General features: G+C 44.5%; 1 protein-coding gene across 1 annotated transcript in view; it reads right to left on the reverse strand.

Moving 5' to 3' along the window:
• The window catches only part of LOC132824782 (transmembrane protein 178B), a 341,382-nt gene that overhangs the window by 287,189 nt on the left and 26,627 nt on the right, over positions 1–27,566 (reverse strand). Inside the window, exon 2 of the mRNA XM_060839516.1 lies at positions 2,239–2,352. Coding sequence (XP_060695499.1) covers positions 2,239–2,352 — 114 coding nt within the window. The remainder of the gene's footprint in view (positions 1–2,238; positions 2,353–27,566) is intronic.

The following is a 27,566-nucleotide window of genomic DNA, read 5'->3' on the forward strand; positions in this document are numbered from 1 at the left end:
CAGTTTAAACTACCATCGACATTGTTATCCCCCGGCTGCTGCTTGCAGGGGGATCTAACTCCACTGTGATGATGTGAGATCTGTTTGAAGTAATTCCCACTGTCTCTTAGAACTAAGGTAGGAGAAAGGTTCCTTACCTGATGCCACTCCTTCACTGTGCAGTCCAGTTTTATCCAGGCTGGTACAATGGCCAATTCCTAGGATCTCATACTGTTTCAGGTCTAGTATTAAAAGAAATCTGTTCCTTTCCTACCCAAAAGGGCATTTGTGAACCCAATTTTTTGTTTTTTACTGAGGATTGCATGTTGCAAATGCAGTGACATTAACATTATACCATGTATGGATACACCTTTTAAAAAGAATATACAATATATGCACACACAAACATGTGCTCACACAGACACATACACGTAGAGACACTGACACACACAGGCACACACACACATTCATTCACATCTACACACATGCACTTACTCACATACATACACACACATACATTCACTCACAGAGCCGCACATAAATACATGCACATACATTCACTCACAGAGACACTCATACATATATACACACACATACATTCACTCACAGAGACACACACAGTTTTGAAGAGAAACAAAATACTGCAGACTGTTAACTTTAAAATGTATTAAATATATTTCAGGTAGAGTTTTGGTTGACATGTTAAGGGTAATTGGGTACAGACAGGCATTTCAAGTTCACACCATAATTAGACCCGCCACCACCTTATTGACTGGTGGAGCATGTTTGAGGAGCTGTATGGTCAAGTCCAGCTCTAATTTCTTATGTTCTGCAGTCACATTGTAAAGATGAGAATTTCTCAGAAGATTTGGTGTAAGTGTATCTCTCTTTGGCTCTCTCACATGGATTTTTGTGGCAGAGAGCTGCACATTGTTCCTCTCCAACCTAGGCCTTTCCAGTTTCATTTATTTTGTATTCACTTCATTACTTTCGCCAAATGGGCAAAATCACCTCATTGATAATCTGGCTGGTTCATGTGAGTTTCTTCACCAGTAAGATTCAGATTCAGGCATCATAGAATGTGTAAGCACTGGGGAAGTGTAGATTTAAAACATGGAAAACAGCCAGTCTAGTAACCAGCCCACTAACCAATCAGTTATTAGCAACCGAATCAAACACTGACAAGCTTCCCAGCTCCTACCAGTCAGTAGCGAAACTTCACATTGCCTAGGATACTGCGGCTTTCTTCAGTCGATAAAAATGGGTTTTGCAGTACTGCTAAGTTTGGTTACCGCGCATAGATTTATGCTTTACTCTGCTGGATATTTATGTGCAGAAGGAATACATACCAACTCCATTTAGAAACCAGACAGTTACCATGGTGGGTTATTTATTTATGATGGTCATTTCAAATTAGCTGGGAACAGGCAGCCAGCAGCATGCACTTTCATTGATTTTGTTTCCTTCTGTCTTTCACTGGCTCAGCCTTTTGTCCAAAACATCTCCCCTCACCCTTCTGTCTCTCTGACCTTCCCCTCCCCACATATGCTGTCTGTCCAGCCTAGTCTCCTCTGCCTTAAACAGCCTCAGACCCAGAACTGGAAAGAAAGACAAAAACAGACATTGCTGGAAAAGCTCAGCAGGCCTGGGAGCATCTGTGAGAGAAATCAAACTTAACTTTTCGGGTCTAGTGACTCTTTTTCAGAAGTCGGAAGGGTCACTGGACCTGAAATATCAATTTGAATTTCTCTCCACCAATGCTGCCTGACCTGTTGAGCTTGTCCAGAAATTTCTGTTTTGTTTCTGATTTACAGCATCCTCAGTTCTTTCGGTTTTTAGTTAGCATCTTTCTATAGTCTGGCTGCCAGGATTGTGAAGTCATCATGTGCGATCCCACCAATTTGTAACTATCCTCACGTGTCTGTGGTATATATTTGAAGAGAAGCATCACACACAGGAAGTACAGCAGGGTACTGAGCAGGACAGTGCTGGCTTCCAAACAGTGTGAACACCACTAAATATCAGACCCCATGCACACGCATTCAACAACGTCACAGCCCAGTGTGATCAATCACACACACCCCCTCATTCTCCTTCCTTCCAAACCAGCCTCCAAGCAGGTCAATGACCCAACAACAGCCTAACCAAGCCTCAGAGGCCGCCAGTAACACCACAACCAGAAGGCACCGGCCAGTATGGCCAACTAATCACATGACCCCTTGAAGAGAAAGGTTAGCAGAGAGAGAGAGAGAGACTTACGCAGGGAGTGCCACTCATCTTGCCGGATGGTTTTCGTGATGTTGTATGAAAGATTTTTCGGAAGGATTGCTGAGGAGTAGTGATATTTGATTGGTGTACACCTGTTTATCACACCTGAGGGCAGATAAATATAAAGAGTGTTAGGTACATTTGACAAACACTTTGCGCATCACATCTTCCCCTGTTGCCCACCCACTCCCTTACTGTGAAGCTGATTTTTCTGCATCTGTCTTTGGCTCTCTCTCTCTCTCTCTCTCTTTATCATTCTCTTGTCCTCCCCATCTCTCAATGTCTCTGCATATGTCCCTCTTCACAAATTCTTCCTCTCAAACTCTGTCGCCCAAACTCACCCTTTCCCTCCAATTCTACCACCACCTCTCTCTGTCCATCACTCATTCTCCCCGAGTGCCTCATTCTCCCATTTCTGCAGATGACGTTTGAAGTACAAGATTCTCCTGACGTAAGGCAAACTCTGTCACTGGGGTAAAGCCGTGAGTGCGGTGGATTCCTTGGGATCCAGCGGCCAGGCAACTTCATATCAGTGGGAACTCTGCACACAGATAAACAAACTCTACACCTGACTTCCATCAAAGTTACCAGGATAAATAAAGCATTCCCAATACAATTATTTACCTGGCCACCCTTGCCGTTCTGTGAGAAGACCCAAACGGTGCAAAAACAACTATATTTCAGTGGTCACTTTGTGCATGTTATCCTTGACAGTGCATGCCAGTTGGCTGCTGCACTGTGGGAGGCCTCGCAATCAGGCCTGTCTTCGTAATGTCCACATTTACTGTAGGGGACTGGATAGCAAGCAGGGAATTGGGAGCGAAAGGGCCTGGAGGGGATTGGGGAGCTGGGCAGTGGGTGGGGTTTGAGGATGGATGGGGGTAACCACAAAGACGATCTCTCACCCAAAGGCACTGACGGTAGTTGCTGCTCCAGCTGAAGCCAGTCAAGTCAGGAGGTGACAGCACAGTCTCCGCTAACCATTGATCACTAACAGCTGGAATTGTCCTTGAGTTAAATGGGCCCAAGAGGCCTGAGGAGATCATTTTCTGTATAGGACAGGGAAGGGAGGATCCCTCCAAAATAAGAGGAAGGGGAGGCAAATTTAGGTCTGGTGTCTACATCCTCTTGTGAAACCCACCGGATTTCCACTGGATTACTTCACATTGGTGGTATCTAGGTCACAGAAATATTGATAATAGCAGCAGGAGTAGGCTATTCTAGTCCAATGAGGAGAAAGTGAGGACTGCAGATGCTGGAGATCAGTCAAAAGGTGTGGCGCTGGAAAAGCACAGCAGGTCAGGCAGCATCCGAGAAGCAGGAGAGTTGATGTTTCGAGCATAAGCTCTTCATCAGGAATGTCCAACATTCCCGATGAAGAGCTTATGCTCGAAACATCGACTCTCCTGCTCCTCGAGTGCTGCCTGACCTGCTGCGCTTTTCCAGCGCCACACTTTTTGACTCATTCTAGTCCAATGAGCCCTGCTTCATCATGCAACCTGATTATGGCTGATCCCCTATCTCTTGTTCTCTCCCACTCCCCATCGACGCCTTTAGCCTCCAGGAATCTATCCATTTCCTAAACCTATTAAGTGACTTGGCCTGCACAGCCTTATGTGGTAGAGAATTGCATCATCCTCTGAGCAAAGTAATTTCTCCTCATCTCAGTCTGAAATGGCCTACCATTTATCTGGAGTCTGTGACCCCTTGTTCTACAACTCCCACCTCCAACCTCAGCAAGGGGAACCCTCATTTCTGCATCCAGTATGTCCAGCCCTATCAGAAATCTCTGCTTTGTGGTAAGGTTTAATTGGAAGCACTAGCTTTCGGAACGCCACTCCTTCATCAGGTGGTTGAAGGAGCAGTGCTCCGAAAGCTAGTGCTTCCAATTAAACCCATTGGATTATAACCTGGTGTTGTGTGATTTTTAACTTTGTACACTACAGTCCAACATCGCCATCTCCAAATCATGACTACTTTGTGATATCCTTCTTCTCTCATTCTCCCAAAGTTAGGTGGTTTGGCCAAGCTAAATTGCCCATAGTGTTCAGGGATGTGTAGGTTAAGTGGGTTCGCTATGGGAAATACAGGGTTACAAGGATAGGATAGGAATGGGTCTGGGTGGGATGCTCTTCAGAGGGTCGGTGTGGACTTGTTGGGCCAAATGGTTTGTTTCCATAACATGGGGATTCTATTCTATACATAAATTTCAGTCAATATTGGAATCCCTACAGTGTGAAAGCAGGTCATTCAGTCCACACTAACTTTCCAAAGAGCATCCCACCCAGACACCCCCCACCCTATTCTGTAAACCTGCTTTCCCAAGGCTAACCCATCACACCTACACATCCCTGGACACTTCAGGTAATTTACCATGGCCAATCCATCTCGCCTACACATCCCTGGACACGATCAGCTGAATCTATCATACAGTAAACCTGCCATCCCAGGGATCAGTCTAGTGAACCTTTGCTGTGTTTACTCTCAGACAAATATATCCATTCTTAAGTAAGGAGACCAAAAGTGCACTTGCCGTTCCAGAGAACTCCATACAGCTGCAGATAGACATCCTTGCTCCTGTACTTGAATCCTTTTGCACTGAAGGTCAACATCCCTAAATACTTACTGCATGTGTGTGACTGCATTCAGTGACTGGTATACAAAGGCACTCGGATCTCTTTGTACACTTCCTAATCTGTCGCCATTTAAATAATACTTTGCTATTCTGTTTTTCCTTTCGAAGTGGATAATTTCACGCTTTTTCCATGATATACTGCATCTGCCATCCAACTGCTCACTCACTCACTTTGTCTCAAATCATTCTGAAGCCTCTTCATATCCTTCTCATCACTCACACTCCCACTGCCATCTCGTTCTCCATTGCCAGCAAACTTGGAAATATTACACTCAATTCCTTCATCCAAATCGTTGATGTGTATTATGTACAGCTGAGGTCCAAGTACCGATCACTGACCGTCACCTTCCATCTGAAAATGACCCATTTCATTCTATTCTCTTGTTGCTTATCTACTGCCCAGTTCTCAGTCCATGTCGGTGAATGCCAACCCCACGTGCTCTCAATATTGCACACTGACCTCTTATATGGAATTTTATCAAAAGCTTTCTGAAAATCCAATGACATCACAAACTATTGCTTCTCCCCCATTCTTTGAACGAGTTACATTCTGAAAAAGACAACTTCAGTAAATTTGTCAAACATGATTTCACTTTCATACATCCATGCTGACTTTGTGTTGGTGTTTCACGCGATCGAGTCCTTTACAATGAGCTCCAGATTTTTCATGTTAAACAAACCGAGCTATAATTCCTGGCTTTCTTCCTCCCTCCATTTTGAAACATTTACCACCCCTCAATCTGCTCCAGATTCAACACATTTCTGGAAGATTATAGCAAAACCAGTCACTATTTCCATCAGAAATGGAGATGATCACGACCTTGGGATTTAGCAGCTTTAAGTCCCATTAATTTCGACAGCATAATTTTTTTTAACCTAATACAAATCTCCTTCAGTTCTTTCTCATATTCATACAATCCCAGAATAAATCCCACAGAATCCAGGGTTTATGTCCCAGGGAATTAGGAGTTTATATCCCAGGCAATTGGGAATTTATATCCCAGGGAATTGAGAGTTTAAATCCAAGTGAATCCAGGGTTTATGTCCCAGGGAATCAGGAGTTTATATCCCAGGAAGTCAGGAGTTTATATCCCAGGCAATTGGGAATTTATATCCCAAGAAATTGGGAGTTTAATCCCAGTGAATCAGGGGTTTAAATTCCAGGGAATCAGGCGTTTATATCCCAGGAAATCAGGACTTTAAATCCCAGGAAATTTGGAGTTTATATCCCAGAGAAATTTAAATCCCAGGGAATCAGGGGTTTAAATCCCAGCGAATCAGGAGTTTAAATCCCAGTTGTTGTGGTTTGAGAAGTTGAAGTTAACTTTTGAAATATGGAAACAGGAATCTGGTCTCAGTTAAGATGACCTTGAGTTTGTCAGATTTCTAAAAGAATGCAGCTGATTTGTTTTTCTTTGTTCACCCATGGGGCGTTGGCATCACTGGCTGGGTCAGCATTTCTGGCCGGTCCCTGGTTGGGAGCTGTCTTCTTGAACTGCTGCAGTTCTTGTGTTGTACGTTGACCCACAATGTCCTTAAGGAGGGAATTACAGGATTGTGACCCAGCGACTGTGAAGGAACTGCGATATATTTCCAAGCCCAGATGGTGAGTGGCTTGGAGGGGAACCTGCAGGTCGAGTTGTTGCCCTACATCTGCTAGATGGGAGTGGTCATAGGTTTGGAAGGGTCTTCGGTGAATTTCTGTAGTGCATCTTGTAGACAGTACACCGTGCTACTGAGCATCGGTGGTGGAGGGAGTGGATGCTTGTGAATGCGATATCAAACATGAAGGCTGCTTTGTCCTGGATGGTGTCAATCTTCTTGCCCTGCAGGCAAGTGGGAGTATTCCATCACAATCGTCCCGCATCGCTACCCTCGAACCCCACCCCTCCAACTACAACAAGGACAGAACCCTCTCCCCACCACCTCCACAGTCCTCACCTGCCCCCCTACCCCGCCAATGTCCGTATATATCGCTTCACCCTCTGCCATTTCTGCCACCTAAACATGGACCCAACCACTAGGGATATATTTCCCTCCCCACCCCTTTCTGCTTTCCGTAAAGACCACTCCCTCCGCGACTACCTGGTCAGGTTCACACCTCACAACAACCCACACTCCCATCCTGGCAACTTCCCCTCCAGCGCAGGAATTGCAAAACCTGCACCCACACCTCCCCCCTCACCTCCATCCAAGGCCTCAAAGGAGTCTTCCACATCCATCAAAGTTTCACCTGCATATCCACCATTATCATTTATTGTATCCATTGCTCCCGATGCAGTCTCCTTTACGTTGTGGAGACAGGATGCCTACTCATAGAGTGCTTTAGGGAACATCTCTGCGACACCCACACCAATCAAGCCCACTGCCCCGTGGCTGAACACTTTAACTTCCCCTCCCACTCCGCCAAGGACATGCAGGTCCTGGGCCTCCTCATTGCCACTCCCGTAGCAACCGATGCCTGGAGGAAGAACGCCTCGTCTTCTGCCTTAGGGCCCTCCAGTCCCATGGCATCAATGTGGATTTCACCAGTTTCCTCATTTCCCCTCCCCCCACCATATCCCAGTTCCAACCTTCCAGCTCAGCACCGCCCTCATGACCTGTCCTACCTGCCAATCTTCCTTCCCACCTATCCGCTCCACCCTCCTCTCTGACCTATCACCTTCAACCCCACCTCCATTCACCTAGTGCACTCTCAGCTACCTTCGCCCCAGCCCCACACCCCTCCTATTTCTCTCTCCACCCCCAAGGCTCCCAGCCTCATTCCTGATGAAGGGCTTTTGCCCAAAACATTGAATTTCCCGCTCCTCAGATGCTGCCTGACCTATTGTGCTTTTCCAACACCATTCTAATCTTGACACTCCTGACTTGTGCCGTGTACATGATGGACAGGCTTTGGGGAGTCAGGGGGCGAGTTACTCACCACAGTATCCCCAGTCGCTATTCTTGTAGCCACTGTATTTATATGGTGTGTCCAGTCCAGTTTCTGATCAATGGTCACATTCAGGATAGTTATAGTGGGGGATTTAGTGATGGTAATGACATTGAATGTCATTATGGGAGGGGGGTGGGACTGGGGCGAAGGTAGCTGAGAGTGCAATAGGTGAATGGAGGTGGAGTTGAAGGTGATAGGTCAGAGAGGAGGGTGGAGTGGATAGGTGGGAAGGAAGATTGGCAGGTAGGGCAGGTCATGAGGGCAGTGCTGAGCTGGAAGGTTGGAACTGGGATATGGTGGGGGGAGGGGAAATGAGGAAACTGGTGAAATCCACATTGACGCCATAGGGCTAGAGGGCGGTGGTTAGGTAGTCTCTTTTAAAGATGGTTATTGCCTGGCATTTGTGTGATGTGAATGTGACTTGCCACTTGTCAGCCCAAGCCTGGATATTGTCCAGATCTTGTTGCATTTGAACACGGACTGCTTCAGTTGGAGTTGAGATGACTGGCCCCCATCTTCCTATGTGCCACCAACCACCAGAGTGTTTGCCCCTGAAACCTAGTGATTCCAGTTTTGCTAAGGATCTTTGATACCACACTCAGTCAAACAAGGCCTTGCTGTTGAGGGCTGTCAGTCTCACCTTATCTCTGGAATTCAGATGTTTTGCCTGTGTTTGAACTAAAGCTGATTTTGACTTTCATCTCCTTCCTCAGTCTCAACCCCCTGCACCTGACTGCATTCCACAGTCACCTGGTTGACTCATTTCTTCCCTCTGAAATGGTGTCAGTAGTAATCCAGCATCAACCCACCATTACTTTCTTAGAGATAACTCGTAGTAGTACAGGAATTCCAGGCCTGCCCTCTGCTCATGCTCAAAGAATCAATGAGTAACAAAGTAGATGGAGGACCTATTCTAATAGATGACTGCGCGTGCACTGATTATGTACAGTCAGGTACAGTACAAGACAATGATTACAGTACTTCATAAAGACACATACGTACGTCTATTTGCACACACACTCCACAAAGATGTATTCAGAGTACCATGCACAGGCTTGCATAGACATACAAAGACGTATATTATCACAGACCCAGATACACGCGGATAAAGACAAACTATCTCTGATGTATACACACACACACACACAGACATACACACACTCAAAGAAATGCACACACACAAACACACACTTTTCAATGCAGACACAGAGATATAGACACACACAGATATAGGCACATTCACACACAGACATATACATATGCACACATTCACATAGATACATAACCACACATAACACTCACATTCACAAGCACCATATATATTATGCCACAGACAAACATGTACAGGCACACACTCACATTTACATAAATGATCATAAATAGGAGGATATAGAAAAGTAAAGTAGCCATAGTCCTACCAAGCAATCGGGCTGCTGCCTCATTGGAGAGAGACAACTGGTGGCGGCTTAATCTGAGAGTCACCAGTCGAGAATGTGTTACTAGAAAAGCACAGCAGGTCAGGCAGCATCTGAAGAGCAGAAGAATCAACATTTCTGGCCAGAGCCCTTCATCAAGAATGAGCTCATTCCCAATAAAGGACTCCGGCCCGAAATGTCGATTCTCCTGCTCCTCGGATGCTGCCTGACCTGTTGTGCTTTTCCAGCACCACACTCTCAACTCTGATCTCCAGCATCTGTAGTCCTCACTGTCTCCTGAGAGTTACCAGTCCTCAGGCTTCATACTAACCTCAGCTGGTGCAGGAATTGAGCCCACACTGTTGGCGTCACCCTGCATTATAAACCGCATTTGCTCATTCACTCTCACTCCCTCATCTCTCTCACACACACACACACACACACACACACACACACATACATTCAATCAATAACATTTTCTCAAAAAATCAAATTACACACTAGCAGCCTTACTGATGCATTACTAATAATTAAAATGCATTTAAAAGAACTGTAAGAAAAATGGGGGAATTTTGTTACAAACCAGCACAAACGTGATGTTTAATTATTTAAGAATCTTTAATTATTCATTGCTTTAGTTTTTGTTAAACTGCACAGCTTCTGAATTAACATGCAGCCTCTCATTGGCTGCCTTGCCTAGCCTCTCTGTGGTAGACCCAGCACCCCAGCAGAGATGAAACTCCCAATACATTCTAGAAGCTTCCAACAATTCTCCTCAGACTGAGCCCAGAAGCACAGAAATGTAACAAACCCTAGCCTGAAAGAAATCAAAAGGGAACTGTACAACAAAACAGGGTACCATGCTCCTGTCTGACAGACCTGTGTAGTGAATGCTGAACTGCATGTGGGCTTTCTTTGTGATTGTTCCACCCATCATTACCAAAAAGATCAAACTGGTTTTGGTGAACCCTGCTGTTTCCCTCAATCTCTCCATGCTAGTTAGTTAGTCTGCAAACTCACCATGCTGTAGTCCCTGAGCCGAGCTCCACACCTCAGATCCAGTCCGGCAAGTCAATCCTCAGATTTTCACCTCTCAGAACCAGACAGTGGGGAAACAGGCCGTTTGGCCCATCAAGTCCAACTCAGCCCTCTAAAGAGCATCCCACCCAGACCAAACCCCTCACCTTGTAACCCTGCATTTCCCATGGCTAATTCATCCAGCTTACACACTTTATGTAATTTAGCTTGGCCAATCCACCCTAACATGAGCATGTTTGGAGTGTGGAAGGAAACCGGAGCACCCGGAGGAAACCCACGCAGACACAGGGAGAATGTGCAAACTCCATAGAGACAGTTGCCCGAGGTTGGAATTGAACCAGGGTCCCTGGCGCTGTGAGGCAGTTATGCTAACCACTGAACTATCATCACCCACTGTCACATTGCCCATCCTCAGCTCAGCTGCCATCAAAATCTATATTCATGCTCTTCATTATTTCCACACTCAACTATTCCAACACGCACCCTGGCCGCATCCTCTTTCTGAACTTGAGCTCCAAGATTCTGCTGCCAAAATCCTAACCCACACCATGCCCCACTCACAAATTAGCACTTTTGAGGGTCTCATTCACTTGCTCAGTGGCCCTCCTGAGACTCCTCAACTTCATCCTGATTAAAGATCCCCTTGTCCTTAAAATTCTGCCTCTCTGAGGAATTTCACTCTTGTTATTCCTAGGCCATTGCAAGAACCAGAAGATAAAGATTCTTATAGCGAGCAGTATAAACCCAGACCACTTCCAACTAGAAGGACGAGGGCAGCAAGTTCTCCTCCAAACCACTCACCATCCTGACTTGAAAATATATCACCATTTCTTCACTGTCGCTGGGTCAACATCCTGGAATTCCCTCCCTAAGGGCATTGTGAGTCAATCTACAGCATATGGACTGTAATGGTTCAAGAACGCAGTCCACCACTACCTTCTCAAGGATAGCTACGGTTGAGTAACAGCCAATCATATGAATTAAAGTTTTTTTAAAAACGTGTTGTTGTTTTATAATTCAGAACTTGAATATTGCTGAATTCTGTTGAACATTTAGACCTGATGAGTCATATGTTTGGTACAACTGTGCCTATGGGTTTCAAATTATTCCTGGAGGAACAGCCCATGGTTCGAGATCTAGATATGGAGTTCATGGTGTGGAGGGGGCCAGTGTCGGACTGGGGTGGACAAACTTAAAAATCACCCAACACCAGGTTATAGTTCACTTACCTAGCCAAAGGAGCAGTGCTCCAAAAACTTGTACTTCCAAATAAGCCCGTTGGATTGTAACCTGGTGTTGTGTGATTTTTAACATTTTAAGATATGGAGTCATTTTTTTCTCTGTATCGAGACATTATCTTTATAGAGTTAGGCTGATCCTCCAATAGTAAAGATTCTTTCATACACTACCAATCTGTACTGACCAAGCAGCCCAGGTTCTCATTGTGACTTCCTTGCACTCCTACAGAGCCTCAGGATGAACCACATAACTGGCTTTTCAGGACTGAAAAACACAAGTACTCTTATTTGTGACTGAGAGACTGAATCCCTGTGGAGAACTGGTTACAAGCCAGGTCACTTGTAGGTCCAACAAACACCAACTTTTGACACCTATCAGCCACCATATAAAGGTGTGACTATTATAGAGGTAAGACTGGAAGCCATCTTTTGCACACAGCAGGACCCGCAAGTTGGCCAATTGGTTCAGTGATAACACCTCCTTGTGTCTCCGTGCAGCCAGTGAAAGAATCACTCAGTCTCGCCAGAGTAACTATCTATGATCTCCACAATAGTGAGACAGGCAGCAGAATCTAGAAAAATAGATACTAGGGCAATCACCATTTCCTTCCCTCTCTCGCTGTCTCACTCCTCAGATGAATCCATTTGCTCTTTCTCATGGCAGGTTAGTTTTCCAATTAGCCCTCTTACCTCAGCTGCTTTGCTTTCCAAACCTCCTGTAGACAGCCCCCTCATCTCTCATATTCTGCAGTGAATGGAAATCCCAGAATCTTTCTCTATTTCCCTGACTCCATCCTGCCCTGAATTGTGTGTCTCTCATACTGTTTCTTGAAAATTAATCCTCAGGAAATGGGGGCAGCACTGACTTGGTTGCTGGTGTTAACAATGTGTTGCTGGAAAAGCACAGCAGGTCAGGCAGCATCCAAGGAGCAGGAGATTCTTCAGGGCTTATGCCGGAAACGTCGAATCTCCTGCTCCTTGGACGCTGCCTGACCTGCTGCGCTTTTCCAGCAACACATTTTCAGCTCTGATCTCCAGCATCTGCAGACCTCACTTTCTCCTGCTGGTGTTAACAATCCATCCTCAGTTCCCCTGAGAAGATGATGGTGGATTGTGTGGCTTGCTTGATGACCCTCTGTAGGCAGCTGAGAGTCAATCACATGATTATTTAACTGGAGTTACACAGAGGTGACCGTGCCCTCAAGAACATGGACTGCAACAATTCAAGAAGGCAGTTCATCATCACCTTCTCAAAGTCAATTTCCCTTTAGGTCAGTGGTGAGCACTGCTGCCTCACAGTGCTAGGGGCCCAGGCTCAATTCCACCCTCGGGCGACTGGCGGTGTGGAATTTGCACATTCTCCCCATGTCTGTGTGGGTTTCCTCCGGGTGCTGCGGTTTCTTCCTCCAATCCAGAAGTGCGCAGGTTAAGCGGATTAGCCATGCTAAATTGACCTTAGTGTCCAGGGATGTGCAGGTTAGGTGGATTAGCCTTGGGAAATAGGGGGATGAGGTGGGATGCTCTTTCGAGGTTTGGCATGGACTCGATGGGCCAAGTGGCCTCTTTGTACACCATAGGGATTCTACGAGTCTCGACAATCCAAGAGCTTCAAGTCAATTTCACACAGAACAGTCTGTTCTGTATAATTGTGTTTAAAAAGTGATATTCTCTTGGTTATGAGCCCAGAAACGTGACTATGGCAGTATCACTCCCTGACTTCGTCAGTCTGTAATGTAACCAATTAGTGTAACCATGAGTTACATTGATACTCCTGAACAATCAGCTTCAATGTGACTGCTTTCCAATTGTTGAGTCTTTCATTAATTCCCAGTCTGTAACACAGACATTTTTCTTTCAAACATTGATTCTCTGATTCTGTTGCTTAGCAACCATCACATCGGCTCTGTGACAACAGCTTCAAATTGCCTGCTTCCTGATCTCCCATTCAGTAAATAAGAAGGAAAAGGGATGTGTACACTCGGCAACTCCAGCTAATGAATTCTTCCTAGGCTGCAGAGTTCTTTGACCGGTATTCAAGATAAGAAGAGGACAGGAAGTAGTCTCGGGGAGAAGTGCAAAGACAATGCTCTTGTGACAAATGGCATTGAAAACTTACATTTGAGCTTTTCCTGTCTGTCAAATCAAGCCTCCCACACCTTGCAGTCTGGTGAAAATACATAGTTTTCTCCAATCATCTCTAATTTGTTCCCTTAATAGCTTGGAAATGTCCCTCAAATCCCTGTAAATTCGAAAGAACACAACCTGGTTTCTAAAAAATTCTGTCACGGAATATGGCATTACTTCTTGCCTCTACCCAATTGCTTTTTGAACGGTAGTGATGAGCTGCTTTCTTGAACCATTGCTGTCCACAGGGTGTAAGAATATTGAATATGTCCTTAGGGAGGATTTCCAGTGTATTGATCCAGCAACTCTGGAGGAACACCAATATATTTCCATGTTGTGATGGTGAGTGATTTAGATTTGATTCCCAACAGTATAGAAACAGGCCCTTAAGCCCAACAAGTCCATATTGACCCTCCGAAGAGTAACCCACTCAGATCCATTCTCCATATTCACCCCTGACAACAGGCGATTTAGCATGACCAATTCACCTAACCTGCATATCTTTGGATTGTGGGAGGAAACCCACGCAGACATTAGGAGAATGTGCAAACTCCACACAGTCAGTCACCCAAGGCAGGAATCGAACCTGGGTCCCTGGTGCTGTGAGGCAGCAATGCTAACCACTGAGCCACCATGCCACCCTGCATGAGGGGAACTTCCAGGTGGTGATATTCCCATGTATCTGCTGCCCTTGTCCTTCTAGAAGGAAGTGGTCGTGGGTTTGATAGGTGCTGTCTGAGGAGCTGTGGTGAGTCATGACAGTTCATGCTTGGAGATAGTACAAAAAGCCATCACAGTACTGGAGTGAATTGGTCCATTGGATACCAATCAATTTGACTGTTTTGTCCTGGATGGTGTCAGGCTTCTTGAGTGTTGTTGGAGCTGCACTCAGGCAAATGGCGAGTATTCCATCACACTCCTGACTTGTATCTTGTGGATGATGGACTGGCTTTGGAAAGTCAGGAGGTGAATTATTTGCCATAGAATTCCAACATCTTGTCTGCTCTTACAGCCAGTGCAATCAGTGCTTGTGTTTGTACCCTTAAACTCCAGGTATTTTTCTGACAAACCTGCATAACACTCTCCAACAGTGGTGCCTAAAGCTGTGGTCACAGCACTCTAACCATAACCTTCGGAGATGATTTCAACTCCCTCATATTCTAATCCTTGAGATATAAAGGCCAATATTCCACTGACATTTTTGATCATTTTCCAAACATGTCCTGGTGAGTGACATACCTGGCACCAACCCTCCCTCTGAGTTGCAGAGTTAAAGGGAAGATTTGCGAGCAAGCCATCCACAAGCTAGTGCCTTTAACATCCCATGGCTGCAGAGTTGTGCAAACCAATTCAAGGGAAGGACACACACAGATAGGTTACCATTAGCTTTACTTCAAGAGAAAACAGAAGCTCAATATCTATCCCTTCCTGATACGTACACCCCCACATCTTCTTTGCCCTTTCTCCTGTGCCTCTATATCCTTTTATTTTATGGTGATCAGACCTGCACTTAGCACTTTGCAAACACAACTATGCTCCAACTAATGTTCAATATAGGCTTGGCATAATTTTCCTATTGTCCAATTCCATTCTTCCAGAAATAAGAAGCCTCATCGTTTGTTTGATTTGGTTTGACTGCTGTTCAAACCTCCTAATTTACTGTCCTGTACAAATTTGGAAAGTGTATTTTTGATTCCAAAGACAAAATTGCTAATGTTAGCAGGTTTTGAGTAGATTTGTGGCTCAGGTTGAGGTTCTGGATGTAGATTTGCTCGCTAAGCTGGAAGGTTCTTTTTCAGATGTTTTGTCACCATACTAGATAACATCTTCAGTGAGCCTCCGGATGAAGCACTGTTGATGATTCCTTCTTTCTATTTTCTTGTTTGGATTTCTTTGGGTTGGTGATGTCATTTCCTGTTCTTTTTCTCAGGGGGTGGTAAATGGGGTGTAAGTCAATGTGTTTGTTGATAGAGTTCCATGCTTCTAGGAATTCTCGTGCGCATCTCTGTTTGGCTTGTCCTAGGATGGATGTATTGTCCCAGTCGAAGTGGTGTCCTTCCTCATCTGTATGTAAGGATACTAGTGAGAGAGGGTCATGTCGTTTTGTGGCTAGTTGATGCTCATGTATCCTGGTGGCTAGTTTTCTGCCTGTTTGTCCAATGTAGTGTTTGTTACAGTTCTTGCACAGTATTTTGTAAATGACATTAGTTTTGCTTGTTGTCTCTATAGGGTCTTTCATGTTCATTAGCTGCTGGTTTAGTGTGTCGGTGGGTTTGTGGGCTACCATGACGCCAAGAGGTCTGAGTAGTCTGGCAGTCATTTCCGAGATGTCTTTGATGTAGGGGAGAGTGGATAGAGTTTCTGGACACATTTTGTCTGCTTGTTTGGGAACACAGTCTGCCAATTTCTCAGCATCAAACCCAAACAACTAGACAAAATGTGTCTAGAAATCCTAGCCACTCTCCCCTACATCAAAGACATCTCGTAAATGACTGCCAGACTACTCAGACCTCTTAGCATCATAACTGCCCTTTCCTCCCACACACTCTTTGCTCCTGTGAGTAATGGTCCCTTTACTCTCACACATTCTTTGCTACTCTGAATAACTGTCCTAGACTCTCACACGCTCTTTGCTCCTGTAAGTAACTGTCCCTTTACTCTCACACACGGCTTTCTGTCTTGAAGCTAACTGGAAACCATTCTGCCTGATTCTCTGACCATATGCATTCATCTACTGTGGTACCTTTTTAAAGGCCTTTTGCAAATCTAGATAAGCTACTACAACATTATTCTATCTTACTCTGTGTGCAAACTTCTCAGAATAATGTACAGAAACATTGAACCAAAGAGTGCAGTTAGGCCATTCAGCCCTTCAAGCCTGCCCTGCTGTTCAGTTGGATTGTGGTTGACCCTCTATCTCAATGCCATATCCTCCCTCAATCCCTTGATACTTTTAAAATCTAAAAAGGTATCTCTCCCTTTCTTGAATATATTCAGTGACTTGGCCTCGCTGGCAGAGAATTCCACAGGTTCATTGTCCTCTGGATGAAGAAATGTTCCTTTTATCTCAGTTCTAAATGTTCCACCCCATAATCTGAGACTGTGTCCACTGGTTCCAGACTCCCTAAATGAGAAAATATCTGTCCTGAATCTAGGCTGTCCTGTTATGCATTTTATGCATTTCAATTGGATCTGCTCTTATTTTCTAAATTCTAGTGATTCCAAGCCCAATTGAACTAATCTTCCCATTAAAATTTTGGGGTATTCTGAATGACTTTCTGACCCTTTTTCAAAATAAGCATACCCCTGCTGCACCAACTCACCTCCATATTCCCCCTCTTGTTTAAGATAATCTATGGTCCAAAAATAATTGCAATATATTTTACGTAAACTTCATGACACCTTTACTGACCACCTCTGCTCAATTACTAACAGACAGTGTAACAAATTCTGAAATATGTGATAAAGATTGTGACAAAATAATACATTCTTTGACAAGTGATAAATATCACGCTTATATAATAAACCCTGCAACAATGTGATAAATACTGCAACAGTCATTAATACTGTGACAATATAACAAACACTGACAATTTGATAAATAATGTGATAGAATAACAAACTCCCTGACAGTACTACTCATTTATTTTGTATTATGAAGATAATTGCATTCATTCGTGGGCATCACCAGCAAGATCAACCAAGCTGTCCATCCCTAGTTGCCCTTGAGAAAGTGGTGGTAAGCTGCCTTCTTGAACCGCTGCAACCCATGTGACATTGATAGACCCACAATACCCTTAGGGAGAGAACTCCAGGATATTGACCCAACGACAGTCAAGTAATCGTGATATATTTCCAACTCAAGATGGTGATTGGCTTGGAGGGGAACTTGGAGGTGATGGTGTTGTCATATATCTAGTGCCTTTGTCCTTCTAGACTTTAGAATTTAAAAATGCTTTCTAAGGAGCCTTGGTTAATTACAGCAGTGCATCTTGTAGATGGTACACACTGCTGCTACTGTGAGTCAAAACAGTGTTGGTATTGTCTTTCATGCAAAACACTGATAAAGAATTCATGCCTGTCACCTGATCACACAGTTACTGAGGCCACTTATTACCCTTTCCAAAATGCCTTGGGAGCTATGCAAGGAAAGAATTATTTCTGACAGAACTTAATGGATTAAATGGAATCAGAAGAAAACAATGTGCAGATTGCAGCTCCTTGTTCGCCAATCTGGAGCCCATTGACTCGCATGGAAATAAAAATCAGGTCGAGAAAATATGACCTACTCAAGCACCCATACCTACACCCTTCTTCTGTGAAATATACTGAAATGATAAATGAGGGTTACCCAGGTCAGTGGAGTTAGCATTAGAGTCATAGAGTCATAGAGATGTACAGCATAGAAACAGACCGTTCGGTCCAACCCATCCATGCCGACCAGATATCCCAACCCAATCTTACTTGATTTCCAATGAAGATGAGGATCTTGGCGTTACTCATGAGGGTCAGCAGAGAGCCTGCAGATATTGTTAAAAATCACACAACAGCAGGTTATAGTCCAACAGGTTTAATTGGAAGCACACTAGCTTTCAGAGCGACGCTGACTATCACCTGATGAAGGAGCGTCGCTCCAAAAGCTAGTGTGCTTCCAATTAAACCTATTGGACTATAACCTGCTGTTGTGTGATTTTTAACTTTGTACACTCCAGTCCAACACCGGCATCTCCAAATCATGCAGATATTGAGGCATTGGTTCTTTGTTATTCGGAGGAGATTCCCTGTCCACTGCTGTAGAATGATCAGTCCCTTTCTTTACATTTTCTTTATAGGTCTGGCACAGAGATCTTGCATTTGGCAATATGTAATTGACATGAATTACATCCAGAAGTAGAATTATCACAATGCTGAGAGAAAGTCTGTGGTGCTCCGCACAGTAAATGGAAGAACCCACCGTTCACTACCAGACAAAGAATGTATTCCAAGGAGGAAGGGGAGACATATACAATAAATGAATGCCATTTGCAAAATGTTCAATGTGTTATGAATAGTTTCAGAATACAGTTCTCCATCAGTTCTGCTGGAAGGTCAGTGACCTGAAACATTAACTTTGTTACTCTCTACAGATGCCACCTTCCCAGCACGTATTCCTCCTATTCCAAAATGGGATTTGTCTTGATCAAGGACTCTGTCATAGCAGAGCTCATGCAGGGCTTATGAACTCTGATGATATAGTTTTTGGGAAGGAGCCCTCCTATCCCTTTAGCTGTAAAGACAGGATCATCAGGGGAGATGGTAAAAGAGAAAGGGAGGAAGTGAGTGGTAGATGGAGTTTAATTTGAATGTATGTGAGATGTTGCATTTTGTAAGCAATCAGGGCAGGAGTTAATGGGAGGGCCATGAGGAATGTTACCAGACAAAGAGACCTTGGAGTTCAGGTTCATAGTTTTTTGAAAGTGGAGTCAGAGGTAAACAGGTTGGTGAAGAAGGCATTTAATGCGCTTGCCTTTATTGGTCAGTGCATTGAGTATAGGAGTTGGGACATCATATTGCAGCGGTACAGGACATTGGTAAGGCCACTTTTAAAATGCTGCATTCAATTCTGGTCTCCCTGCTAAAGGGATGATGTTGTTGTTAAACTTGAAAAAGTGCTGAAAAGATTTACAAGGGTGTTGCTGGGGTTGGAGGGCTTGAGCTCTAAGAAGAGGCTGAATAGGCCGTGGCTTTTTTACCTCGGAGCATCGGAGAATGAGGAGTGACCTTATAGGTGGTTTATAAAATCATGTGTTGCATGGATATGGTGAATAGCCAAGGTCCTTTTCCTAGGATGGGCAAGTCCAAAGCTAGACGGCATAGGTTTAAAATGAGAGGGGAAAGACTAAACATGACCTGAGAGGCAATTTTTTTCACGGAGAGGGTGGTGCTTATATGGAGTGAGTTGTGAGAGCAAGTAGTGGAGGGTGTGGTGGTGGTGTAACTATTTACAACTTTTAAAAAGAACCTGAATGGGTATATGAATAGGAAGTGTTCAGAGGATATGGGACAAATGGGTCGAGGTCAGATTGAGATAGAATCCCAGCAGTGTGGAAACAGGCCCTTCGGCCTAACAAGTCCACACTTTCCCTCTGAAGAGTAACCTACCCAGACCTATTCCCCTTCCTTTTCCCCTGATGCACCCAACCTACACATCCCTGAACACCATGGGCAATTTAGCATGGCCAGTTCACCTAACCTGCACATCTTTGGACTGTGGGAGGAAACCAACGCAGACATGGGGAGAATGTGCAAGCTCCACACAAACAGTTGCCCGAGGCTGGAATCGAACCTGGTTCCCTGGTGCTGTGAGGCAGCAGTGCTAACCAATGAGCCACTGTGCTGCCTGAATGTCTGGTCAGCGCGGACGAGTTGGATGGAAGGGTCTGTTTCCGTGTTGTATGACTCTGTGGGATGGCTTGGAAGACTGTGGAAGCCAGGAGCAGTGCAGAGGGAGATTCCCATGTTAGGTAGCTTCAGAAGATACTGCAGACATGGGAAGTACTGGGTATGTGGTGTGAGGGTTTGTGAGCATGAACTATGTTGAACGTTTATGGAACCGGGGAAACTCCCAGAGAGGGCGATTGAGTGTCGTCGTGTGGGTGTGGTGTGGTTAAGATTATTTTAAGGGCAAGGAACGATACAATCCGTGTTTGTACATACCCAACAGCATGGAGATAATGTGAGTCCAGCAGCTGAGTGCAGTTTCTATTTTTAATATTTGCAGAGGTTACAAAGATAGCTCAAAAGAAAGAAGCATTTATCGAATTCACAGTCAACTGCATTGTGACTGAAGGGGATAGTAACCTATTGGAGAAATGCAATTATTCAAATAAATCTTACTGTTGGGCGTAAATCATTTGGAAAATAAGCTCAGAGAAAGAAATGCATTCTTAGTAAACAATTTCTGTTTTGATTTTCAAACTGCCAACATAGAAAGCACTGATGCTGCTCATTGTGAATAGTATCTCGCGGGAGCTCTTTCTAACAGAGAAGGAGCAGCTGGTAAGATTGTTAAGCTGAAGGCTGCCTGAAAAGAACACTTTGTCAAGTCAACCATGAATTTCTTTTGAAGCTTCTTTCGGAAAAAGAAAAACAGCTCACCACCACTCACCGGATAAAGGACACACCCTCGATCTCAGAATCCAGAGCAGGGTGGAAAATCTCTTCAACTACCTGAACAAAACACAGTCAAGCCCCCGCCGCATTGTCCTCATCAAATGCTACCAGAGCAGGGACAGCACAGAGTTCGGTACAGAGTAACGTTCTCTCTACACTGTGCCCATCAAACACTCCCAAACAGGGACAGCACAGGGTTAGATACAGAGTCAAACTCTTTCTACACTGTCCCTATCAAATACTCCAGGAGAGGGGCAGCACAGGGTTAGATACAGAATAAAACTCTCTCTACACTTTGCCCATCAAACACTCCCAAACAGGGACAGTGCAGGGTTAGATACAGAGTAAAGCTCCCTCTACACTGTTCCCAACAAATACTCCCAGGAGAGGGACAGTACAGGGTTAGATACAGAGTAAAACTCTCTTTACATTGCCTTCATCAAACACTCCCAGGACAGGGATAGCACAGGGTTAGGTACAGAGCAAAGCTTCCTCCACACTGTCCCCATCAACCATTTCAAGGACAGGAACAGTATGCCTTTAGATGCAGAATAAGAATCTCTCTGCACTGTGCCCATCAAACACACCAAGCATGGACAGTACAGGGTTAGATACAGAATAAAGCTTCCTCTACACTGACCCCATCAAACACAGGACAGGGACAGCATGGGGTTAGATACAGAATAAAATCCCTCCTGGAGCAGATGCCACAAGAAGTTAAACACAGGATTGCAGTAATAGTTTGTTCGTGATTCAATAAAATCCAGCACGTTGTTCAGTACCACAAGCGAAATGTTCCTGAACTAAAGTCAAACTGCACCCACAGAACACAGTAACAGCTATCCACAGTGCATAGGACACAATTGTTTCTTGCTTTACCTCCAACTGTGAAGTATAATTGTAGCGATTGACTCAGGCACTTATTTTGGTTCATATAGTGTGGAATCTGAGTGAAATAACTTGTCAGATTTTCCAGGAGGCACCCTCATAACAAAATTTTCCAACCCCTTGCAGTTTGGAAGAGTTGAATCAGACTTGAAACACTAGCTCCCATTCTCTCTCCACAGATGCTGCCAGACTTGCTGAGTTTCTCTGCCATTTTACTGTGTGTAAAGTGTCTCCCTCACTGGGTTCTGTTTCCTCAAATAGCCATTACTCCTGGGGAAGACAGAGCAAGCACTACAAAACACTCTGACTGTCTCGGTGAAGCACAGCAACCTCGCCAGTGAAGAATAAGAGGAGCCTGCTTCCAATTATTCTCAATGGAGATGACTTGCTCATTGAGTTCCATCTTGCTGTGTCTCACAAACACCTTTGTGACAAGGCAGAGTAGAGGCAGCTCCTCAAACTAAACATTAAATCCTAAGAGAAAACATGCACTCAGCAGCAGTAAGAGTTGCTCAGATTTCGAATTCACATCTCTGGATTCAAAACGCGCCATTCCCTCAGCTTTGTTTAGCTTGATAATCTCTTCCTGTTCCACAAATGTCCAAGATTAATACAATCCTCCAAAGCCGGCATCTTGTTCAACCCCAATTTTGCTTGCTCTGCCATTGACAGTTGTTTAGCTGCCTGGAGGGGGAGCTCTGGCTAACCTCCCAAACACTCGTCCTCACTTTCCACCTTCAAGATGCTCCTCAAAACCCATCCTCCAATAAACCTGCTGATCATCTTTCCTAACATCTCCCGAAGTGGCTATGTGTTAAGTTCTGTTTGGCAGTGACCCTCTGAAGTGCCCTGTGATGTTTTACTATGTCCAAAGTACTACATAATGCACTACTGTTGTTGAAGAGTTGTTTGCGAGCATAAGTAAAAATTGGATTTGAACAGTCCAAACATCCAGTCCTCATTTGAACATCCTCTTAAAAACTTGCCTTCTCATCCGCTGTCAATAGTATCCAACCATCTCTGGAGTGTACTCACATTATGGTCCTCCCTGTAATTCACTGCACTGAGATGGTTTGGCAATGCTCCTACTGTAGGAGGTACAGCAATGCCTTTGCAACATCCGTCAGCATTAATGTATGAACCATCAAACAAACTCTAGTATCCTTCTACTAGGTTGAGGCAAACCTTCAGCAAAACCATCTCTGATGTTCTGGACACTGTCCAGATTTGAGTGTAAAGTGTCTCCCTCACTGATTTCTGTTTCCTCAAATAGCCATTACTCCTGGGGAAGACAAAGCAAGCACTACAAAACACTCTGACTATCTCGGTGAAGCACAGCAACCTTGCCAGTGAAGAATGAGAGGAGCCTGCTTCCAATTATCCTCAATGGAGATGACTTGCTCATTGAGTTCCATCTTGCTGTGTCTCACAAACCTTTGTGACAAGGCAGAACAGAGGCAGAAAAGGAAAGAAAACGGAACAAATCTCTTTTTAACTCGCTCCCCTATTGGACGACCTAGACCTAAAGACCTGTCAGTCTCTTCACCAACATGAAAAGTCATCACAGAAACTCTCACTCTGAGCAGACAGTTAATCTCCAATTGAGTGACGGTGTTGGGGCTTACTGGGTGTAGTCTGCTACTGCCATCTTGGACTCTAATCAAAGCCCAATGATCAGCTAAATCCAGAATCCACATCCCATAACCAGTTAAACCCAGGGCCCACTACTCATTAACTACCGAAATGCAGGGTCCACTATTCACTGACCAGCTAAACCCAGAATCTGAAACACACTGACCAGGCTTCACTGAGACAGTCTAACCAGCTAAACCATGATAAGGTTCCCCATGGTAGGCTCATTCAGAAAGTAAGGAGCCATGGGATACAGGGAAACCTGATATCTGGATACAGAATTGGCTGGCCCATAGAAGACAGAGGGTGATAGTTGATGGCAAGTATTCAGCCTGGAGCTCGGTGACCAGTGGTGTTCTACAGATATCTGTACTGGGACATATAAATCTGTGATTTTTATAAATGACTTAGATGAGGAAGTGAAAGGCTGGGTTAATAAGTTTGTCAATGACATGAAGGATAGTGTGGAGGGCTGTTGTAGGTTGCAATGGGACATTGACAGGATGCAGAGCTGGGTTGATCAGTGGCAGATGAAGTTCAACCTGGAAAAGTGCGAAGTGAATCATTTTGGAAGGTAAGATTACAGGGTTAAAGGCAGGATTCTTGACAATGTGGAAGAACAGAGAGATCTTGGGGTCCATGTCCATAGATCCCTCCAAGTTGCCACCCAAGTTGATAGGGTTGTTAAGAAAGCATATGGTGTGTTGGCTTTCATTAGCAGGGGGATTGAGTTTAAGAGTGGCGAGGTTATGCTGCAGCTTTATAAAGCCCTGGTTAGACCACATGAAGGTTTAGAGAGGGTGCAGAGGAGATTTACCAGGATGCTGCCTGGATTGGAGAGTATGTCTTATGCAGAAAGGTTGAGGGAGCTAGGGCTTTTCTCATTGGAGCGAAGAAGGATGAGAGGTGACTTCATAGAGGTGTACAAGATGATGAGATACATAGATAGAGTGGATAGCCAGAGACATTTTACCAGGACAGAATTGGCTATCATGAGGGGGCATAATTTTAAGATGATTGGAGTAAGGTTTAGGGAAATGTCAAAGATAGGTTCGTTAATGCAGTGGCAGTAGAGTCAGTTCCATTAGGGACATTTAAGTGATTCTTGGATAGACACATAGATGATAGCACAATGTAGGCAATGTGGTTAGTTTGATCTTAGAGTAGGATAAAGGCCAGCACAACAGCAACGAACCAAAAGGCCTGTACTGTGCTGTACTATTCTATTTATTTTTTTAACCTTGCTTCCACCACCCACTGACCAGCTAAACGCAGGGTCCATTACCCTCTGACCAGCTAAACCGAGAGTCTACTACCCACTGACCAGCTAAACCCAGAATCTGCTACCCACTGACCAACTAAACCCAGAGTTCACTCCCCACTGACCAGCTAAACCCAGAATCTACTAACCACTGACCAGCTAAACCCAGAGTCCACTACACACTGACAACCAAAACCCAGGGTTCCCAAAACCTACTGATCAGCTAAACCTAAGGTCCATTACCTAGTCACCAGTGAAACCGAGGGTCCAAAACTCGCCACCAGTTAAACTCAGTGTGCATCTCCAAATACCAGCTAAGTCCTGTAACTAGGTAATCTCAATATCTGAATCTACTGGACAAGTAAACTCAAGAGTCTCAATGAATCTATGAACTGTTGACCAAGTACACACAGAGTTGAATAACTTTAGACCTGGTAAATTCAGGATCCCACACATACTGACTAGGTAAAATGAGAGTCCTTCATTTAATGAGCAGGTAAACACAGACCCCTTTACCTACTGACCAGGTAAACTCAGGGTCTGAGATCTACAGACCAGAGAAACCTAATACCTAGATCAAACTGACCAGATAAAGTCAGGCCATACACTAGCTAAATTTCAAGTCTGATACATAACTGACCAGGTAAACTCAGCAGGATCCCTTACGTAAGAGACCAAAAAGTCAGGTGCCATAAATAACTGAGCAGTTAAATATATAACTGATTAACAAGGTCAGTTTCTGTGCAGTTAAACTTGAGAACCAGAACAATGGGGTTCTGAAAAACATGAACAAAATTTCATTAAAAATAAGCCTACACTGGTTATTGGCAAAGTAGCTCATTATTAACCACATAATTGATGGGATTATCCACAGGAAAAGCCCCTTCTTAAGCGTTAAACCATCATCACCTTCATCACTAAACCTGGATGCTAAAAATAAACTTGGCCATTGATTGAACAAGGACAGCCTTCTCCGGATGCTAACGCTTCCAGGTGATAGTGTTCAGTATCTGTAGGGAATGCCGTGTACAATTAATGGGGAAGGAAGCAACAGGGCAAGGTTGCAGAGGTGCCCAGCCGGATGTGTAGAAGAAGCAGGAAGTGTCAGATTAATCATGTATTCTGTAATCATTAATTATTTTGCACATGCAGACATATTAGCCTAGAAATTAGATCAATCTGAATGTCATGGGGCTCTGTGAAATTGGCACTACCTGTTCATCAAATAGGTGGTCAAACTGTGCTATTTACAGGTTTTAAGCCTGTTTCAAGAGTGGGCTGACAAAATTGAGTTTTATAGATGCAAGATAGACAGACAGCCCCCTTTAAAAGCAGGGGATCTTACCTAAAGGGCATTTAGGTTGTCAGATGTATTGTGGAGGCTCAGGTAGGGATTATCAGTAAGAGAAGATAGTTCCTGTGTCCATTAGAGAGGCAGACTCCTCCAAGGAACACTAATGCCAAGTGATGATGGGCATTAAACTCAGAACTTCACTGCCAGTATGTGATTATAGCGACCAAATAATTCTTAGACCTCACCAGAGGTCTCAAATATGAATTTTGCCCCTCACCCCAATTTATTCACCTTAAAGGTACACCATCTTCAGTCCGACTATTCATAAGACTCCCCTTGTATCTCTCTGCACTCTCCTACAATTCCTGTACCCATACTTTACCCCATCATAGAATCCCTACAGTACGGAAAGAGGCCATTCAGCCCATTGAGTCTGCACTGATCCTTGAAATAACATCCAACCTTACCCTATTCCTGCAACCTTACATTTGCCATGACTAAGCCACCTAACCTGCACATCTTTGAACTGTGAGAGGAAACCGTAGCACTCGGAAGAAACCCATGCAGACCCAGGGAGAACATGCAAACTTTACCCAGTCACCCAAGGCTGGAATCGATCCCAGGTCCCTGGCGTTGTGAAAAACTGTACTAACCACTAAGCTACCAAGCCATCACCTCATCTTTAGATACACGCTCTCCTTTCTACTCTCACTGCTATTTTAATGCTAATCCCAATCCTGCATGTTTCACATCATCCATCCGTCAATTTTAAGCATAACATGCCTCTCTTGAAGCACTTCACCAGCCTGTTAGTAGGTGATGGAGGGATGTGCCTTCCTTGTCTATGCTGGAGGAGGCATTGTTCATATAAGATCTTCATTTTTCAGTTACTGCCATGTTCAGTGACCTCCCAGCTGTCTGTTCTTTCTCTTAACCTTACTAGCCTTAGTCTCTGACTCCTCTTCAGTCATTTTACTTACTGACTTACAGCTCTGGTTCCCATCCCCAACACTAGTTCAAACTTTCCCGAATGACATTAGTAAAACTCCCTGCCAGGATATCGGTGCCCCTGCACTTTAGGTGCAACCCGTCTTCTTGTACAGGTCCCACTTGCCCCAGAAGATATCCGAATGATCCATATACCTGAAGCCCTCCCTCCTATACCAGCTCTTTAGCCCTATATTTAACTGTACTATCTTCCTATTCCTAGCCTAACTCCAAAAGTACAACCCTAGAGGTTCTGATTTGTAACTTCCCACCTAACTCTCTGAACTTCCTTTGCAGGACCTCATCTCTCTTTCCAACAACGTTGTTGGTATCAATATGGTCCACAACCTCTGGATGCTCACCCACCCCCTTCAGAATATCCTGTGCCTGCTCAAGGACATACTTGACTCTGGCACCAGGGAGGCAACACACCATCCTGGAATCTCGCTCACAGCCACAGAATTGCCTATCTGTGCCCCTGACTATAGAATCCCCTATCACTACAGCTCGCCAACATTTTCATCCACTCTGCTGTGCCAGTTATGATGTCAGTGATTTGGTGGCTGCTGCTTGTTTTCCCCTGATAGGCCATCCCCCCAACAGTATCTAAACGGTACCTTTGAGAGGGGAATGGCCAGAGGATTCCTGTACTTCTTGCTCACACTTCTCATCTTCCTGGTGGTCACCCAACTAGAACAAAGAGCAATACAGAACAAGAAT

Source organism: Hemiscyllium ocellatum, chromosome 19 (genome assembly GCF_020745735.1).
Source record: "Hemiscyllium ocellatum isolate sHemOce1 chromosome 19, sHemOce1.pat.X.cur, whole genome shotgun sequence".
Lineage (NCBI taxonomy): Eukaryota > Metazoa > Chordata > Chondrichthyes > Orectolobiformes > Hemiscylliidae > Hemiscyllium > Hemiscyllium ocellatum.